The following is a 15,138-nucleotide window of genomic DNA, read 5'->3' as shown; positions in this document are numbered from 1 at the left end:
GAGTGAAAATGATTTAGAGCTACAAAATTACTACAGTTACAGTCTGTCGTGTTTTTTTGTTTTTTGCTTCCTCCACCAGAAGACACCTTCTTGGCTCCTATCTCTTCGAGATCCCCCAATCTTAGCTAGAGAGAGAAGCTTTACTATTATTTTGTCCTGGAGACTTCAGCAACCTAGGAGATTCCAACTAAACTCTGCAAGTTTCCAAGTCACCACTCCCCTGCCCACCCCCCTGCCCACCCCCCCCCAAAAAGTATAGTGGCATCCAGGATGATCCCCTCGCAGAGGGTCTCTAAGAAAACAGAACTCAGAGTGTGGGAAGGAAGCACCCCAAGAAGAGAGAAATCACTCGGGTGTAAAACCAGATGAACTGCAAAGAGGGTGGAACGGAGCTGGAAGGTTTGGCAGAGCGAAGAGACTGAACTAGTGGAGTAATCGCATTTTTTTAGCTATAGATTTATATTCCCCATTTTTAGTAAGGGGGAGACGCCCCCCCCCTTTACCAGTCCTTTGGCATCCTTCAGTATTTAGGTCCAGCAAAAAAAAAAAAAGTGCTCCCCTGCCTTGATCCAACAAGGAGCCATGAAGAAATTCCAGTCGTTGCTGCAGCTTAGGAATGAATCGGCAGGTGCCTACAGCTTCCCTGAAGGCGGTGAGATGTTGAGTGCCTGCGAAGGCGGCTTTCTAATCCTGGAGAAGAGCGACGTCTGTCTTGGGGTGGACGCCACCGGCCAGGCGCCAAAGAAACGGAAGCGCTGTGGGCTCTGCGTCCCCTGCTTGAGGAAGGGGAATTGCGGTGCCTGCACCCACTGCGTGAACCGAAGGACCAGCCACCAGATCTGCAAAATGAGGAAGTGTGAGGCGCTGAAGAAGAAAAAATCGGTGCTTCTCAGAGAGGTGAGTGCCCGATTGGGCTGTTGAATGAGCTTGCGTGGCTGGTAACGGTGCGTGAAGTCCGTGCTTTCCACTCCCACTCCACGGGGAGCTCTGAAAGCTTAGAAATACTACACTTCCTGCATCTTCCTGGTTTGCCTAAGTGGGGGGGGCAACTGGTGGAACTCCCCGGTGCAGGATAATATGGAGGCAGATAACAAAGATGCAACTCGGGAAACCTATTAAAATAGGGCCCAACAGTTATGGGTGAGTTCTGCCCTCTCACCTCCTGGGTATGTTTTCCCCACTGCTCTGGCACCTGATGTTGTCCTCGGTGCTCATGCAGCCCTGGTGACAATGACTACAGAGGGGGGAATTTGGCTTATTGACTGTAGTGGGGTCACAGGGATGTCAGTGAAAGTGGAATTTGGTCCTTGTGTGTGAAAAGTGCGAGTAATCGTGGTCTGTGGGGGGAGAAGTGCAGGTGGGTTGGCTGGCTGTGGGGCGAAATTGAGCTCCCCAATCTGGGGTTTAAGGCTCCTTCCACATCACTTTGGGGATGCTTTGGGCTCCTATAAATGCAGATCCTGTTGGCTCCTACTTTGGCCTCATCTTCTCCCCCCCAATCCCAAGCAGTCCCCTCGGCCTTAGCCTATGTGAAGACATCCTAGAGGGCAATTCCATGGCATACTGAGGGTGTGAAGGCACTGGCCCCTGCTTCCGTCTCACCCTTCCTGTGCAACCCCTGTGCAGGGCATCAGTGGTGTGGAGGGCCTTATGTTGACTCCTCTGTCCCTGGGTGAATTTCTTCCTTGTGTGAACAGTGCCACCTGCAGGGAGGCTAGCTTGGATACAAATGAGAGAGGTTCTATCAATCCTTATGCTTCAGGGCTCTAGCTGATCCCTAAGAAGGGTCAGGAAGAAATTCTCTTCTTCCTTCAATGGCAGAGCATTGCATTATTTGGTGCCATTATGGAGCATCTAGGATTCACAGGACTTGTGAGACTGGATCAGACCCAAGGTCTGTCTAGTTCAGTAACCTGTCTGACAGTGGCTGGCGCCAGAAGCATCGGGAAAGTTGCAGGAAACCTAATTCCTAGTACTTGGAAATTGGATTAAGACCAGGAGCCTCTGGCACTGGGGACAGGATACTGGATGAGATGGACCATTGGGATATTGGGGGGGGGGGAGTGGAGTTCTCAGGGTAGTTGCATGAAAAATGGGATCTTTATTTCTTTAAAAGCTGACCCCGCTTCCTGTCTCTACCTGGGAAACCACAGCTGTGGCCGCCAGCTCCTCTTTGATTGCTGTGGAATTGATTGGGGTGTAATGTGCAGAGCTTATGATCTCAGGGGGGCCAGCTATAGCGAAGGCAAATGCACCTTTAAACAAAGATCCTGTGTCCAAGCCCTGGCTGGGTAAGAAACGACGCAGAAATGATCAGTCTGTGCCGATGCTCACAAAGGGAGTTTGCTCTTCTAGGAAGAGGTTGGATGGGAAGATAACTTGGACGCGTTTGGGCTGACGTTTGGTGGTGGCCCTCTTGTCTCTCAGTGTGCACGTTATCTCGCGCTGCTCTTAAGCCAAACTGGCTTGCGACAGCAAAGAAAATATTTGTGCAGCTCGGAGAGCTGCGGGGGGAGCGGGGCATGGAAGTGGCATGAGTCAATTGTTGTGCATCGCGGCTGGAGCTGGCTAGGAGAAGAGTCTTCTTCTGAGCACCATATTGTAGTGATGTACACAGCTAGGGGGAGTTGTTTGAATCTGCAGAGCAAGGTTTTTCTTAGGAGAAACGTGCCCCTGTGTACCCTACTTTTATTATTTATTTAAATCGTGGTCCGGATTGGCTCACCTGTTGTGCTAGGGGCTGCACAGACCCATAGGCAGACATGGTTCAGGCCCCAAAGAAAGTCAAGATGCAACAGGTGAGTCTCACAAAGGGGCGGAGGACGAATGGGACGGGAAAAGGAACGGAGAGGCTAGAAGTGTGCAACTTGATGCTTGCAACTCACAAGAATTCCCGGTCAAATTAGCATCCCCACCCCTTCCTGGGGAAAAGTTACCCTGGCCTGCCTGCCTATTCTTTTAATAAGGTATCAAGCACCAGCCACCTCTCTCTTTGCATGGGGTTCTCAAACTTTGTCACAGTGTGGACCATCTCTTCATGTTGAACATGGCTCGAGGATCCCACCCCTCCTGTTTGCCGGTCCCCAGGCCCCACCTCCCTTCCCGCTTGTGATCACGAAACATCCCGGTCTGCAGCAGTTGCTTACATGGGAAAGTGTCAGTAGGGTGGTAGCGTTCATCACCGCAGCCGCTTCTTCGAATGTAGTTTAGCAGCTGGAACAAAAGTGGAGAGGCAGCACAGCTTTCCAGACCACCATCTGGCAACCTTAGCATTCTTCTTACTGCAGTTTGGGATTGTTTGAAATCCAAACTACCCCAGCTGGAAGAAGAGCTCATAGATTCCGAGGCCAGATGGGCCCACCATCTAGTCTGATCTCCTGGATGACACAAGCCAGAGAACTTCCCCAAATAATTCCTAGAGCTGATTGTTTAGGAGAACATCCAATTTCGATTTTAAAATTGCCCATGATGGAGAATCCACCATGACCCTTGGCAAATTGTTCCAATGGTTAATTACCCTCACTGTCAAAATTTTTTGCCTTACTTCCAGTCTGAATTTGTCTAGCTTCGGCTTCCAGCCTTTGGATCATGTTAGACCTTCCTTTGCTAGATTGAAGAGCCCATTATGAAATGTTTGTTCCCCTGTAGATACTTTAGAGTGTAATCAAGTCAACCTTTAACCTTCTCTTTGTTAAGCTAAATAGATTGAAACAATCCCAGATAAGGAGACCTTCCTTGGGGGGGGGGAAGAGCTGAGATGGGACGGACATTGTATGTCCCTCTTCCTGCAGCTCTGATCCTCCGTATAACTCCACCTAGGAAAACCAAGGAAACCTGCTTCATTCTGTAGAGCGAGATCCTATCAATAAAGCATCTCTGAGTGAGAGCTATAAAACAAGACTTGCAGCATTATATAGGACAAAGATTACAAATTTCTGGTTTTACCGGCTGGGGTGGTTGCTACATTCTGGTTAAAAATGTTGCACATGTAATTCTTAAAGAGACAGAGAGACCGGGAAGTAGCAGCAAATTCCTTTCCCCTTTGGAGCATACCAAGTTGAAATACTTCTCTTTGCACACTGCTGTCTGCCACGCAACAGGCTACTTTGCCCTATGCTGGCTGCGTTTTAGCTGTTTGTACGAAGACTTGATCTATGCACAGTTTCATCGCTGGTAAAACCATGTCAGGGGTGTGATTTTTCTGTTTGTTTTTAAACCAATATATTTATTCTGGTTCAACCCCTCGTGTGGATACCGTTACACCAGTATCAAGGTGCCTTATACTCATGCTGGATAAAAATCAATGATTTTTTTAAAAGGATTTATTTAAAATTTAAATTAAATAGGTTTACTTTTTTTAAAAGAAATGTATTACATTTGAAAATATGACAGCCTGTGCTTATTTTAAAGAAGAACAAGATGGGGAGAGCTCAGTCTAAATCTTCAAGAGTGACTAATGATTTTGGGGGGGTGTCCAGATTGAGGGGCACTTAATAGCCTGATTTTTCAGAATGTGCCATGCACTCACCCTCTGAAAATCAGACCCCTTTAAGGTGTTGTCTCAAGTTGGACACCCGCAAAATCACTAGTCGCTTAAGAAATGTTGGGGTAGTGTTTGGGGAGACCCAGAACCGTTGATCCAAGATGACATGGTAACTTAGTGTTATATGGCATGAAACTAAAGACATAGCTTGTGAGTTTTTTTTGTTTGTTTGGATCACATTCCTGGGCTTTCACTTGAAATTACTGGAAAAGGGTATGGAAAGATGCCATCAAATAAATGATCTTGGCATATCTCCTAAAAGTGGAGGAAATGTGAAAATGTAACAGACTGTTGGTTATTTTTGGTTAGATGTTAGCTTTCCCATCATCTTTAAATTAATCTTTCCGGGAATGGAGTGTGGTGGGTCTACAACTCTTTAGGTTTCCAGGGGGAAGCTTAGATATCGCTGCTGTCCTGTTAACCAGCTTGATTGCTAAACAATGTTACTCCTCTGGATGTCCTGCTTGTCAGAATCCTCATGCTTCAGGGCATCCGCTAACCTCTAGTTATTGGGGGTCAGGAGACAACTTTCCCTGGGGACAGGTTATCCCAGACCTGCCTCCTGCAGGGTTTCATGCACCTTGTTCTGAATCGTTCGGTGCTGGCCATCGGCTGTGTTGGGGTATTGCACTAGCTTGACCGCTGCTCTGATCCAGGTATGTCACTTCCTATGATGCTCTTACTATAGGCCTGAATTCTGCAACCTTCACTCATGCAAGCTGTCGCATTGAGAGGTCACTCGGGCAACTTGCCCAAGGTAGGGACTACTTAACATGACTGAGAGTGGAAGACTTGGGCTCCTTTTTCTCAGCACAGCTCATTGTCTTCTGGTTCTGGAGAGCAGAGTCCGATCTGTCAGGGACTGAACCGTATCGTGGCTGGATTTCAAGGGATCTCTCTGTCTTTAGCCTGGAAACAGACTTGCTTGGCTTTTAAATGGCTGCACCTCCTGGCCCAGCTGTCTGTGTCAGTGCAATGATAAGGCCCCTTGGGATATGGGTGTGGAAAGTTGCTTTCTGACCGGATCAAATAGGGATGTATTAGTGCTATTGGACAAGATCTCCTCTGGAATACTGTGTGCAATTCTGCTCACCCGTGTTGAAAAAAAGACTAATTCAGACTGCGAGAGGTGGAGAGAAGGGTGCTGGGATGGTCAGTTGAATGGAGAGCCCCGAGAGGAGACTGAAAGAGCTTGGCTTGTTTAGCCTAGCAAAGCAATGACTGCCAGAGGATATGATTGCCCTCTATAAATACATCAGGAGGGTAAACACCAGGGAAGAGAGAGAGCTCTTCAAACTAGAGGACAATGGTGGCTCATGAACAAACATAGGTTGGAAGTTAGAAGGTTTCTAACCATCGGAGGAGTGAGGTTCTGGCCCAGCTACCAATAGCAGGAGTGGGGGCAAACTACCTAACTGGCTTGAAGATGGAACTTGCTAAGTTTATGAATGGGACCTAGTGACGGCATTGCCTGTGATAGCCAGGGACTGGACTCAGTGACCCAGGACGTCCCTGTGTGTCATGCGGTTTTAAAACGAAAACATGTGCGGTTACGACTCCTGCCTAAATGTTGAGGTTCTTATTTCGTTGTTGGCTGCCGGATGGGGAATCTTGCCCTTTGTTAGACAACTGGGGAGGAGGAATAGAACATCTCAGGGGTGAGGTTTTAGACTTCTTGATTGTTCAAAGAATATCCATTCTGCATAAGCACCCGGATACTGTCTCTTGGTCTGTTCTTTCTCTCTGTGAATTATTCACCTGCTCTCCCTCTCATTTCACGTTCCTCTCTCTCTCTCTCTCTCTCTCTCTCTCAAGTGTCTCCAGCGGAAGACAAGCGCTTTCCAACGGCACAGTGGCACTTGTAACTCCTGCACAGCCGGGTTTTCCGCACCATGCTGGCAGCAGCGTGAAACTGACTAAGAGCAATCGCGTTTGCGGTTCACGTCCTAGCACCCCTGCTGGGTGAGGGCTCAGGTGGGGTTATGCTGGAGGAAGATGGGAGTCTGCTGCTAGAGGGGCTGGGAGGAAAGAGGAGCTGCTGTATTGGCAGAGGTCGGAATCTCGCTGTTCTGCACCAGTCTTAATTTCTGGGTCTTTATGCAGGTTGGATATTCTTAGGGATGGATTGATCTTGAATGATCAATGAGAGAGAAACTCAGATGATTTAGAATGGGGGCAGCTGTGTGGAAAAATAGCCACCTCTGGGCATTATAAACTCTTTGACTGCTCGTTCCAGGGCCCATTGGGCAGGAGGTCCGATTAGATTGTGGCCTCTTCTGGCTTTGAAATAGGTGGGCTAAATTTTCAAAAGGGGCTAGTGAATTTGTAAGGTGCCGAACTTCAGACTCCTTAAAGGAATCTATTTCTCATGAACTGCTGGGCTCCTGCCCTCTGCATCCCAGGCCTCTTTAACGTGTCCTATTGACGCCCCTAAAGCCACTTTTGCAAATCTTGGCCAGTTAATCCATGGAAGATTAGAATCTGGCTGTGGCAGGTTTAAAATAAATAAAACCCTGGCAAACACCAAATTTACCTGCAGCCGGGCATGCTATTTAAAATAAAGGCTGCACCCTTTAACCCACTCCACGGCTCTGAACAGCTTTGACCCAAACCCTGTCTGCAGTGATGGTCTGCTCTGGTGCTCTGATGTGCAATCTCTGCTCCGGGAATGCAGGGCTTAGACATGTCATGTAAGTTTCACTAATGAAAGTTTCTCTGGGCCTTGGGAAATTGACAGCATAGTGATTCTGCCATAGCTGTTCTGGAATAACACCCCCATGTGGATGTTCTCTTCCAAAATAAGTTGACTGTTTAGTCTGGATTAGTTACTGTGCTTTGGAAATGGACCAGCTATCCTGGAATTCCAGAATAGAATGTCCCACACTTGAATAGCGATAGCAGCATAGTTATTCCACTACAGCTATGGTTGGCAATTCCCCCGTAGACAGAACGCCTGAGTTAAGACCTTTGCTGGACCCCAAATGTCCCCTGCCCAGGGCCACTGTGGAATAGCTCTGCTTGTACCCCAAATTTTGAGTTCTTCCCCTCCCTCTGGCTTTAGCGCACTTTGCCTGCCGCGGGCTGTAAGCCGGAGTTGGGAGAGCAGGGGATTCGCAAGCTGTCCCGCAGCAGCGACGTGATGTGGCCATGGGAAAAGCTGATCCACCGGCCTGGTTACCAGTGGTTTAGTTATGTGGAAGGAGGGGGCGGCTGCCTCTCGTTCCACCCTTTCTGTGCCTGCCAGCATCTCAGAAACCTCTCCTAGTGCGGAATTGTGTGGGAGCTCTGCATCTCTCAGGCAGACACTGCCGGGCTAGTGTTCTCTAGCTATATAACCCAGAACACGCTGCCCCTGTTGACTGGCGGGCGACTTCCTGTCAGTTAATGACTAATTTTCCAGTTTCTGTCGAGTTGCTCGGCTGGGTGAAGAGAGTCAGCATTCGTGGAAGAGCTAGCTGATCAACTCATAACAAGACGCTTATTTCTTTGGGGCTGTCATGGCGTTATTTCATCGCTCAGGTTTGGAGCCGGGGCTGAACGTTGGTGGGGGTGGGCTGTGCTCATCACCTGTTACGTTAGGGATTTGGAAGGAGCATCCAGTTCAGTAATCAGCACTCAACGTGGTTTGGTCCTGAGAGGGGATGTGATTTGCGTGAGGTGGGTGGGAGAGCTGGGGATAAAACCCAGGGCTCCCGATTCCCGGTCTAGTGCTAGATGCTTTGGGTTGTGCAACCCTAGAGCGAGAGGAACATTGAAACACAAATAAAATCCCTCGGTGGTGGTAATATAGACGTGATCCCAACCTTTACACAAGTGCAAGATGAGGAGGAGCTATGGGCCTTCTTAAGGAATAGCATCTACAGTATTTTCTGTATTTAAGCCATGAAAAGGCTTCCAAACAGTCTCAGGTAAATTCCCCATGTTCTTCCAGTCTAAACAGCCCACCCTTCCTAGGAGGGCAGAACTGCAGTTGTGGCTCCCATGGGAACATCTGAAATCACACCCTGAGGCGCTTCAGAAGGCAATGTCTACACTGGGTTTTGGGGACCCTGGGAGTAAGCCTACCAGCCTGAGTCAAGACACTCGGGTAGCAGGGCTCACGCTAGAGCCCTTTGAAGTTGTGGCTCGAATTACCACCAGGCACTGAACCTAAGAACAGCCATGTTGGGTCAGACCAATGGTCCATCTAGCCGGGTATCCTATCTGCTGACAGTGGCCGACGCCAGGTGCTTCAGAGGGAATGAATCAAACAGGGCAGTCATTGAGTAATCCATCTCCTGGCATCCAGTCCCAACATCTGGCAGTCAGAGGTTTAGAGACACCCGGAGCATGTGTTTGCATCCCTGACCATCTTGGCTAATAGCCATGGATGGACCTGTCCTCCATGAACTCATCTAGTTCTTTTTTGAACCCAGTTATACTTTTGGCTTTCACGACATTCCCTCAGCAATGAGTTCCACCGGTTGACCCTGCGCTGTGTGAAGAAGTACTTCCTTTTGTTTGTTTTAAACCTGCTGCCTATTACTTCCATCGGGCGACCCCTTATTCTTGTGTTACGTAAAGGGGTAAATTACACTAACTTTCCCCACACCACTCATGATTTTGTAGACCTCTGTCATATTCTCTCCCACAGTCGTCTCCTGTCCAAGCTGAACAGTCCCAGTCTTTTTAATCTCTCCTCATAAGCTCGAGGGCTGCTTACACAGCTATCTTTAGGGTGCTAGCGTGAACCCCGCAAGCCTGAGTCTGTTGACCCGGGCTGGGAGTCTTCCTCCAAAATGCAGTGTAAACATACAAGGGCACTGGGGGGATGTCCAGGAACTGCCCGGCTGTAGCGCCTAGCTGGTGGCTCATCCCTGCTACAGGCTGATGGGCAGCTTCCCTGATTCTCCAGTGCACAAACTTCTCAGAACGAGGGGTGGAGCAGAGCTTTGCTTATTGCCTTCGGAGGGTATATATCACTTAGCCTGGAGGTGATTGCTGGGCTATTGGAAGAGGAATTCTCTTCCTGTCAGTCCCCCCACTCCCCACCCCTTACTCCAGCTCCTGGAGTAGGTGGGGGAAGGGCAGAGGCGCTCATGAAACAGAATGCAGATGGAGGGATTTAAACTTCTCTGGCTGTGGTGCTGCTTGGCTGGGCTCCCCTCCTGAGCTTGTGCTCCAGAGAACGTCCAGTATCGGGGCTTCCCCCGACCTTGTACATTTCCTAATGCAATAAGATCTGCCGGTGTGACCTCTAGCCCTGTATCAGGGCCTAGATCCTGGCAGGAGATGGACTCTGATCCAGGAGGTGTGCGCCATCTCATGGCTTGGCAGACGTGGCTTTGAGCTTCATGGGAGTCTAGACTCCTTGGGGTCCATTCCCAACTCTGCCGTTGACACAGCAAGTCAAAGCAATTCCCTATGCCCCAGTTTCAAAAGGCGCGGGGGGGGTAGTGATGATGTTTACCCACTTTTGTAAAGAACTCTTTGGGAAGAGATGGTCAAATACGTGTCTGCAAAGTGCCTCGCACCAGCGTAGTAGGAAACTGGCTCCCCATCCTGAGAAGCAGGCAATGTCTAACAGAAGGATGGAAGGTGAGACAGTGGCTAGGCCGCAGGACTGGGAGTCAGCAGCCCTGGGTTCTAGTCCCAGCTCTGCCACTGACCTGCTGGGGGATCGAAGGCGAGTCACTACTTGTTTCCCTTCCCACCCATCCGGTGTGTGTCTTGGCTGTTTCGTTTGTAAGCTCTATGGGGTAGGGACTCTACCTCTATATGTACGGTGCCCAGAACAGCGGGGCCCTGCTCTAGGTTTCGAGGGCCTCTTGGTGCTACCATAATACAGCTAACAAGGCCAGACAAAAAGCGGGTTATGTTTAGCACAGGGTCTTGTTAGTTCTGTGTTCTTTGTTTTGTTACCCTTGGACTAGGGTTTATTGGCCTCCTGGAAGAATGGGGGCTTGGAGGAGAAGAGAGTTGAAGCAATGTGGAACTGGTCTATTTTTGGGCTAGGCTCTGGGGATTAGTCCACAAAACTTGACCCCTCTTCATCTGCCTGTTACTGATTTGACTCTGAGATTCTGATCTCCCATTTGCACTGCTATAACTCCATAGTTGCTCCGTTGACGTAAGTGGAGTGACTCTGGATTAAAGCCAGAGTGAGTGAGGCCTTGTCTACGCTACGGGTGCTACAGCACCAGAACTATGTGGCTGTAGTGTAGATGTTTTCTACATCAATGGGACAGTTGCTGTAGGAACTCCACCAGGCGAAGTGTAGACCAGGCCTGAGAGCGGAACCTGACCTTTAGCTCCAAGGCCAGACTTGTTTCTGGCGTTGTCGGGGGTGACTTGGCTCTTCTGAGGAGCAGAATTAGCTTCTTCCTTGGGCATGGTTGATTCTCTTGGACTGCAGAAAACACCCGTGTGTGTGTGTCAGGCCCCGGATGGATTTCCCTGATGTCAGGTGTTGGCTTACGAGCTCCAGGCTAAAGCGAGAGGGTGGATTTCTGTAGGTGAGTAACACTTGTGACTCCTTTTCTCCTCCCTCTCACTTAGGAACCCAGTAGGCCAGCTCCTGCTGTGTATATTCCAGGCCTTGTGTAATCACCTGGCCCAGGGGGACAGGTGTGGGATTTCACAAATCATTAGTGGCGCTTACAGCAGAGTGGATTTTGCAATTGAAAGAGCCTCTCACAGGCTCCTCCTCCCGGCTCCACTTGCAGAGCTCTGAGCCTGCTGCGGGGTTTGCTTCAGTGCTCTGGGTTTAATCATCCAGGTATCTAGGAAGGGGTTAGCTGCGGAGCTGGGTCAGGAGATGCCTAGGTCCGTGCCCGCTGTCTCTGCTTTGCTGCCCCAAGGAGTCTCGCGTTGATGAGGTGTGTGTGTTTGAGATTAGCCGATTGGCTGACGGATGATGCTGGCCGCCGAGCTGAGTTTGGGTCTGCTGAAGGGCGCTTGGACCTGGTGTCCAGTGGTGCTGGGCACCCTCAGCCCCCTTTGGCTCCCCTTGGAGCGGGGGGCACTCAGACATTGGGAACGTCCTTTGGCAGCGTAGAACTGCCCAGCGCTTATGCGGTGGAGAGGGGACGGGACTGAGCGTCGGGAGACCTGGATTCTTCTATTCCAAGCTCTGCTACTGACTGTCTGTGCGCCCTTGGGCAAGTGCCGTCCCCTCTGGGCCTCCATTTCTCTCCTTGCCCTGCGGCTGGGGGGGGCAGCGGGAGGTGGAAATGGTGCTTCATGATGCTCGTTGAGATCCTCAGATGGGAGGTGCTCTACGGGTGCTAAGTGTAACTCCTCATAACCACAAGTAGCCTCATGTAGTAGGTAAATGCAGGATGGGAAGGGTGGAGTTGCTTTTCCAACTTCCAAGGACAAACACAGTCCTGGTAGGATCTCTGATTCCCGAGGAGTCCTGGGTGAGCCACAGCTCGTTCCACAAATTTACCCGTTTTAGTCCATTTGTGAGCAGCCTTTTTTTTTTTTTTTTTTTTTTAAACCCTTTTTCTTTTAGTAGCTGAGTTTGTGGGTTGTTAGGTTGCATGAGGCTGGTTCAGCCTGTGGGTCCTTCCTCCCAGCTTGGAGCAGACGGGGGGGAAAGTGGGAATGGGGCTGCTAGCTGGATCCACTAACCGTGTGCCCTGCTGCAGCTCAGTGGCAGAGCAGCTCTGTGGCTTCTTCCTTCCTTGAACCTCCTGGTCGACTTAGGTTGGGAAGGGCAGGGAACGGGCCCCTCCTCAAACCTGGAGTGAATGCAACCCGACTGCATTTAGGGGTTTCCCTCTGCTGGGGGGTGCGAGCTGTGTGTGTCCAGGCTTCTGCTCAGAATGAACCCGGAGTGAGTGAGACTCTGTTTCAGCGTGCGGGAAAGTGGAACTCCCTAGATGGTCTGCACCGGGTCGATCTCTGTTCCACCTACACTGATTTGATTGGTTTCAGAGGGGTAGCTGTGTTAGTCTGTATCAGCAAAAAGAATGAGGAGTCCTTGTGGCACCTTAGAGTTAGTCTCTAAAGTGCCACAAGGACTCCTTGTTCTTTTTACTGATTTGATTGTATTCTATATAGGCAAGCTTGGCAGAATTCGATTTTTATTTTTCTCTAACTTTGATGGATAAGATCGACGTTTATTTTTAGCATTTTTGTTCACAGTTGCATGCGATGCTGCATTTTTAATTTTTTTCTATCCATTTAAATGTTCCCAGTTGCAGGATGTTATGGGGGGGGGGGTTAGACAGTCAGGGGAGGGTAGAACAATAATTATTTAAGAAGGGTAGAGACTGAGATTCAAAAAGTTAAAGCTTTATAACCGTTAAATCACAACTTCTCAATATCACGTGTCCAGATGTACAAAGTAAATATCCTTAAATCAAACTCTCAGAAAAATGCTGCTTGAGACCATATAGAATTTTACAGATAGGTCAGTAATTATTATCGATGGAAATAATTTTTTGTTACTTTGTGTGCGTGTACAGTGACATAGACGTTTACCAATAAAAATCAAACCCCTCCAAGGCTCTACTTCGGTTTTCATACCAAGCTCCTCACCGTAGGATCTGAGTGCCTTCCAACAGTACCTTTAGCAACATGGTAAACAGCTGTCACATGTTGTTTGTTCTCATCCTTCCTCCAGAGGGAGGAGTGTGGGAAGCGGAGTGCCAAGTTTTGGTAGTGTTTTTTTATTTTGTATTTGTTAAATAAATATACCTGTTGCTCTGTGTTTCTGTTAGCGAGGGCAAGGTCAAAAAAACGCACTTGGCGCTTCGAGTGGAAAGTGCTGAGGTTTGGGATGGTCCTTAGGCCATGTCTCTGCTAATGGGCTGTTGTAGCGTTGTCATATACACGCCTCCTATATGGACGGAAGGGGTTAGCCATCACCACCGTTAAACCACCTCCGCGAGAGGTGGTAGCTAGGTGGTTGGAAGAATACTTCCGTCGACCTGGCTGTGTTTACACTGGGGGTCATAGGCGCCGACTTCTACTGGCGCCGGTGGGTGCTCGACCCACCTCTGCCCCCGGGCCCGCCCCGACTCCACCCTTGCCTCGCCCCCATTCCAACCCCTTCCCCAAATCCCCGCCCCGGCCCCGCCTCCTCCCCTGAGCGCTCCACGTTCCCGCTCCTTCCCCCTCCCTCCCAGAGCTTGCTACAGCTGTTTGGTGGCGGCAAGCGCTGGGAGGTAGGCAGAGGAGCGGGGATGCGGTGCACTCAAGGGAGGAGGCAGAGGAGGAGGTGAGGTGGGGCGGGGAGCTTGGCTGCCGGTGGGTGCAGAGCACCCACTAATTTTTCTCCGTGGGTGCTCTGGGGCTGGAGCACCCATGGAGTCGGTGCCTATGCTGGGGGTAGCGTGGTTGCTCCAGTATAGACCAGGCATCAGTTACTGGGGCAGTTCACTCCACAGCCTCGGACTGCCCCGGAGAAGGTTCCGTCTCCTTCACGGACGTGCTTGATTCCTATTGTCAAGAATTCCATTGTACCAGAGGAGCGGAGTTGTCATCCACGGGCCTGCAGCGCTAACCGGTCTGTTCACGGCCTGGGCCCAGGGTGGGGAGCGCTTGGAAGATCAGGACTGAGCCCAGTGCAAAGGGGATAGCCTGACTTCCACTGTATTGTTTCCCCTCTAGTTCTGCTTCCGGCAGTCGCAGGAACGGGGGGAATAGGAAAGTTGCAATGCAACATCTCCCATTTCCCAAGGCGCGGGAACTGATGCACGAGGCCACCTGGCTGCTCCCCAAACTCATCTGGCCGCTCCACTGAGAAACCACAACCTCTCCTGCTGCTGGCGGCCCGTGCCCGAACTCCCCAGCGGAGGGGATTTAGCTGTAGAACGTGTTCTGCCTACACCCGCCCCCTGTCTGCTTTACTGTATGGGAGAGGTGGGTGAGCAGCACGAACCTGGCTGCCGAGCATGGAGGCTGAGGAAGGAGTCTCTCGGGGGGCCTTCGAGGTCACCAGTAAATCTTTGAGTCAGTCCTTTCATCAGCAGCTGTGGTGAAGCTCGGAGGCGGAGTGCCGCTGGTGGGAGAGCCCCAGTGATGTGGATAGCTCTGAGTCACAAAGGGTGGCAAGGGTAAGTTTCTTGCCATCAAAGGTAATCCCTGCCCCTGTGCTGCAAGAGAGTTATTCAGCTGGTAGATGGGCCCACAGCCTCAGCATTTAGGTTCCTAAATCCTACTGGTATCAATGGGAGTTAGGTGCCTAAATACCTTTGTGGATCTGGGCCAAGGGTGTTTTTCCCTTAAATAGGGTGTGAGAATCCCGCTGTCACTAAAGTTCACAATGTTTTATCTTTCTTGACCCCCCTGTCATCCTTAAAGATCCCAAAGGGCGTTTCCGGAATCGCGTCACGCCCTGCTAAAATGCAGCTGTTTCCAGGCTGGGACGCAGCCGCTGCTTAGAACAGCACACAGCAAGGCGCCGGGAGAGGGAGTGAGGAAGAATGCTGTAGCTATTTGAAACTGCGGGCGGGAGTGTGGACTCTACCAAGGACATCAGTTAATGATGAGAGTGGTAGCTAGGACTTTCTAGCATTTTGTATTCTCAAAGCCCTTTACAAACCTAATCCTTGCAATGAGGGATAACAAGTCTCAATTTTACAGATGGTGAAATGATTGGCCCA

General features: G+C 50.1%; 1 protein-coding gene across 1 annotated transcript in view; it reads left to right on the top strand.

Moving 5' to 3' along the window:
- The first annotated feature begins 582 nt into the window (after positions 1 to 582).
- Positions 583 to 15,138, top strand: part of TET3 (tet methylcytosine dioxygenase 3) — a 162,678-nt gene continuing 148,122 nt past the window's right edge. The window contains exon 1 of the mRNA XM_065398757.1: positions 583 to 897. Coding sequence (XP_065254829.1) covers positions 583 to 897 — 315 coding nt within the window. The remainder of the gene's footprint in view (positions 898 to 15,138) is intronic.

This window comes from Emys orbicularis, chromosome 2 (genome assembly GCF_028017835.1).
Source record: "Emys orbicularis isolate rEmyOrb1 chromosome 2, rEmyOrb1.hap1, whole genome shotgun sequence".
Taxonomy (NCBI): domain Eukaryota; kingdom Metazoa; phylum Chordata; order Testudines; family Emydidae; genus Emys; species Emys orbicularis.
This window is presented reverse-complemented; position numbering and strand designations above follow the sequence as displayed.